Raw genomic sequence first — 5,681 nt, forward strand, 5'->3', positions numbered from 1 at the left:
ACCCCCTTTAAAGTGTAACTAAACGTTCGGCAAACTTCTGACGTGTCATAGTGACGTCAGAAGCTTTCATTGGTCGTGTTCGAGAACGTAAACCCCCACCAATCGCTAAAACAAAGCGGCAGAAGCGCTCGTGTGAGGCCTTTTCCGGAAATCAATGTATCAGAGTTTGGGCTCAATAGAAAGTCTATGGGCTCGTACTCCGCTACATCGGCTATCCGGAAAAAGCCGAACAGAAACGAAGAGGTTAAGCGTTCACACGAGCACTTCTGTCGCTTCAATTCTGCGATTGGTGAGGGTCTCAGTGCTCGGACCCCCACCAATCAAAACTTCTGACATGTCACTATGACATGTCAGAAGTTTGTCGAGCGTTTAGTTACACTTTAAAGATGTTGTTTTGGTTATTATAAATAACGTACCACATAGAGAGATAAAGAAGTATATTATGCTCCACATCCGTGCCATTTTTCCACTCTGCTATTCTCTGGCATAAAAAAAAAGGCCAAGCATGTCCATGGACAGAGGGGGGAGGGGAAACTTCGTCTCATAGGTCTCGTCATTTCTTGCTGCTATTGTGCTCCTCAGTTAGGATACGACAGCACATTACCGGCATCACTGTAAGGCATCATCTTCACAGACCTGTAACTTGTGGAAAAAATGTATGTGCTGATGCCTGAGAGCAGAGCTGTCAATCATACTGCAGTCCCGCCCACAATCAGCTGCTCAGCAGTGTAAATAATAGGGACAACACAGAAGTGGCCAGTACAGAATATTTTTTTTTACTTGAAATGCAGTTGTCCTACTTTTATTGTGGAATGCTATAATAGGAAATTTTTTTAAATTAAGATGACAAAAGATTTGCCATAATGGCTTTTTACTGACCGCCCCAAATTCCCCGGTTGACATAACATATTATTAGAGCATAAATCACACCAGGTTAAACAGATACAATGTAAATGTTCAGGTTTTACATTTCATTACTATTCTGCCTGCTGACCTTCTGTCCCGATTTGCACTAGGATATACTGTGATATTCTTTATTGTTGTGATGTCATCATGGGCAATAAAAATAAAACACTGATCCATTTTAGATACATGAGGGTTAAAGAGCATTTCCCTGTATATTGTAGGCACCTGATGTGTACAGTGAAAAATGTGGGACATAAGAAAGCTAAAGTATATTTAGCCTTCTCGCTCCAGCCTAAGGCCGGTTACAGGAAGCCTAGTGTGCCTGCATATGTAGTATGGCCGCCATAACCGGTCCGTCACCTGCAGTTTTACTAGAGTGATATGGCGATCTAAGTTCGGTTTAGTAGAACTGCTGGAGGGTCCAGGTTCTTGGGCCGGTGATATAGACGTTAAAATGTGGCCACATTACGGCAGTCTAAAATCGGCCTATCTATCTATCTATCTAATCTCGTATCTATCAAATATTGATCCATTCTTTGTCTATCTTATCTATCTATCTAATATTGATCCATTCTTTGTCTATCTTATCTATCTATCTATCTAATCTCGTATCTATCTAATATTGATCCATTCTTTGTCTATCTATCTATCTATCTATCTATCTAATATCTATCTATCTATCTATCTATCTATCTATCTATCTATCTATCTATCTATCTATCTATCTATCTATCTATCTATCTATCTATCTATCTATCTCATATCTATCTATCTATCTATCTATCTATCTCATATCTATCTATCTATCTATCTCATATATATCTATCTATCTAATATTGATCCATTCTTTGTCTATCTATCTATCTATCTATCTATCTATCTATCTATCTATCTATCTATCTATCTAATATTGATCCATTCTTTGTTTATCTATCTATCTATCTATCTATCTATCTATCTATCTATCTATCTATCTATCTATCTATCTATCTATCTATCTATCTATCTAATATTGATCCATTCTTTGTCTATCTATCTATCTATCTATCTATCTATCTATCTATCTATCTATCTATCTATCTATCTATCTATCTATCTATCTATCTATCTATCTATCTATCTATCTCATCACGTATTTATGTTTTATCATTTTCCCATGACCACCATATCCTCATAATTTTACTTTTTATTTAAGAAACATTTTTTGTCATGCTTTTTAAAATCTCTTTATTATTTGCAGGCAAAAATGACAAACTGTATCACAGAACAAATATTACGGGAAAGGGAGGAGTGAGGCTGAGGGTTCTGTCCTAGGTTTATTCTCTTTCTCTTACCCGTCAGTCTATAATCTATCCATAAGGAATAAAACTTTGTAGGGATGTTGTATAAGAAGCATGGAGCGAACAGGTATCAATCATATCAGACTGTATTGCCCTTCACACCACAACATTTCTAGACGGCTCCTCATGGGCGTTTCATTCCTGGATGTTATTTACATGAAATACACAAAATAGTAAATTAAACGGCTGCACTAAGTTAAAGTTGCAGTCTGGCGTATTCAAGGCCTTAGCCTCACCCCTTCTATCTAGAAACATAAATATCTTTTTATATATTATATAAAGGACGGAACCAAACTCAGACATTTAGGTTGCTACACACAATAAGGATGCAAGCATTCATTTCCAAGTAGTGGGGCAGGACAAGCTCACTTAAATACAGAAACACGCATATCCTGAACAGATAACAAATCGGTTGGACGGGTGGAGAAGGTTGGGAACGTTTGCTTGGGACTAATGGTATTTTCTGCTGTGTAAATATACGTCATGAGTAGATGGGCATTGGATGGAACATGTTCCAAGACTGGGATGGAGATACATGGCATCACCAAATAGTTACCCCTTTGCCAGTTGTGCTTTATCGCATGGGGGGCTGCTGCAGGCTTGAAAGCTCTGCAATGCTCTTCTGCCTGTCTAGCGGAATACATGGAAACAAAGTGCATTGTGGGAAATAGAATTGCATAAGACATAAAGAGAAGCAATATATGACTCCGGAATATGTTGCAGTACAGGCTACGTATTGAGAAGGGTCTTGGCCGCAAAGCAACACAATTGTGCAACAAAGAAAATCTCAGAGCATGGGAGGCGACACGTGTACAAATACAGTGTGCTTGACCCGGGATATAATGCCATAATCCAAAACACAAGATCCAGAATTCACCGGTGTCATTACAATTCCAGGACGAACAGACAGAATACAATCTCCACAATGTAGGGCTCAACAGGGAAGGATGGGGGGAGGGGAGTGCAAAATGGGCAAAAGTACATCCATGCCGTAATGTAAAGAAGCCTTGTCCAAAGGCCAATAATAGTAGGGTCGGGCGGGGGACCCCCTTTCTGCTGGTGGGGCAAAGAACAAAACCGAAGAAGAGTGATCCCCAACAGCTGGTAGATGGGCAGGAAGGTGTAAGACGAGATTTGGGGAAAGCTATAAGTTTGGGGAGTTTAGGGGGAAATCTAACTGCTAATTTCATCGTCTGTCTTATTCAATCTCTTCAGAGCGTCCAGGAGTTTCTGAGGGGTGAGGACATGGGTAGAGCCTGCAATAGAATAAAGTGAGAAGAAAGAGAGGGAAACACAAGTAAGTATAAAGCAAGTGAGACGTCTTCTAATGTTACACTATGCAACCCAACGTGAGGATATAACATACTGGGCGGTGGTAGCAGAGGAACTATGTAACCTAAGACTGGACACTATCACAAAAGACAAAGCTGGTTTGGAATTATGATCCAAAAAGTTGGATTATTTGGGAGTTTAAAACATATGTAACTATTTTTTGTGCGATGTTCTGCAGATACGCGTCACCTTTACGACTTCCTATGCCAAGTCAAATAAATCTCCAGTGTATTCATATTGCTGATAATTCATCTATTTCAGTGTCATGTCTGATAATAGGCATAAGAAGTTATGTGCTGCTGTGGCAATATAACCTAGAAGCAGTGTAGTCAGATATTTTGTAAAATCTAAAATAGCTTATCGATCAATTAACTGAATGTAGAAAATCCCAGCAACCTCTTCTTCTTTGATCCTCTTCTCTCTCTATAAAGAATTTTTCCTTGTCCTAAGAGATCAGATATTACCCCTCCTCATTGTCACAAACCTGTCTCTTTCAATAAGGCAACTGGCTGCAGTAGGAGCCCTCCCCTGCTATTCTGCCTGCAAGACACTAATGCCCTATTCACATTACATTTGGCAAAAAGCTCCTGACATATATATATTAAACTTAGGTTGTGACGGATGCCTAACAGTGGCATCCGTCACCCATAGACTATTATGGTAGGCGTCAAACGTATACGTCATTAACTCTCATGAGCCTTTTCATTACATGTACGTTAAACGGATACCATTATAGCCTAAGTGTGATGGATGTCACTGTTCGGCATCTGTCACAGGCATCCATCACCCATAGACTATTATAGTGTCCATTTAACATATACGTAATGAAAAGCTATTGAAAAGCCCATGACGTATATGATTCCTGTGATGTGGTATATGTCAACTATAGGCTCCCATGTTAAAAAACTGTATACTGACCAGTATATATGTGACATCCCATTGTATGGAACAGCATAGTTTTTGGCCTCTGTCAGACTAAAGTAGCCCTATGGACACGTTTAGCGTGCTCGTTGGGAGCTTTCCCGATGTACACGCTGAACGTAGGGCAAAAAATGGATGTGAATGGAGCCTAAACTCTACCCCCTCAGCCAGCTGTCAAGAAAATATTAACCCTTGTGTAGACTGACAGATGCTACGAGCAGTTTTTACTTCTTTCATCGGTCATTTCTTAGCTTAGTGTTAGGCTACATGAATATAAGTCAGGAGGAAGTGTATTGGTCTGTAGTAGATTGGAAGTCACTGCCTGGTTGAGATCCATGCACACGACCGTATTAAATCTCCATAATTGCGGACCGTAATACGGTCCGCAATTACGGACCCGCTCGGTTCTATTGGCCGTGGACACCTTTCCGTATCGCTGCAGGTATGTGTCTGTGCCGTAGAACCCTGCCGGGAAGTATGGAGCATGTCCTAGAAATTTATGAATAAATTGACAACTGGGTGTGAACATTTCCCTTGTCTAAGGGGGGTGTCCCTGCAGTCTCACTCTGACAGAGCTGATTGGACATTGTCAGTCTGTGTAGGGACACGCCCCCAACTGGTAACACCCAGTTGTCAATTTATTCATACATTTCTTGGAGGAATAAAAGAGGAACGGCAGAACTTATAGTTCTAAAAAAAGATGACCCAGAATTGCTATTTCATGGGGCATACAAGTATTTACCAATGAGCTAAGATCAGGGAATGGGCCAGGAATCATGACAGTATAGCCATCCTTTCCTCTCTTACTGTCACATTTATTAGGTTTTTATACCAATCATTATAGGTGGAGCATTTCTTTATCCATCTGCATTCTCTTTTATTTCATGTAATATGGGTAGGGCACTTAATAATCTGCTATGGACGAGCTGCTATCGGGTCTGCTGTGTTATATATAACTTTATCTGCATCTTTTTGACTTGCAGTTGTTGCTATGATTTCTACATTGCGATTTTAGTCTATTTTGCTAAACACATCACCTTATCAGCACTTTACACCTGGGTTGATCTTACCCTTTCATATATTAATAAGGGATTTCATAGTTCAAAACCAAAGCTCACCATTGTTGACTGGTCATTGTATAATATTATGTATCAGACTCATCTTACAATTAGTAATCTTCAG

The 5,681-nt window shown here is 39.8% G+C and overlaps 1 protein-coding gene across 2 annotated transcripts in view; it reads right to left on the reverse strand.

Moving 5' to 3' along the window:
- Positions 1-2,074: 2,074 nt before the first annotated feature.
- The window catches only part of STXBP1 (syntaxin binding protein 1), a 42,337-nt gene continuing 38,730 nt past the window's right edge, over positions 2,075-5,681 (reverse strand). Inside the window, exon 19 of one of the 2 annotated variants that reach the window (XM_075835374.1) lies at positions 2,075-3,502. In XM_075835374.1, coding sequence (XP_075691489.1) covers positions 3,420-3,502 — 83 coding nt within the window. In that variant the 3' untranslated portion in view covers positions 2,075-3,419. The remainder of the gene's footprint in view (positions 3,503-5,681) is intronic. The other variant, XM_075835373.1, reaches the window with a different exon arrangement.

Source organism: Rhinoderma darwinii, chromosome 8 (assembly GCF_050947455.1).
Source record: "Rhinoderma darwinii isolate aRhiDar2 chromosome 8, aRhiDar2.hap1, whole genome shotgun sequence".
NCBI classification, from domain to species: Eukaryota; Metazoa; Chordata; class Amphibia; order Anura; family Rhinodermatidae; genus Rhinoderma; species Rhinoderma darwinii.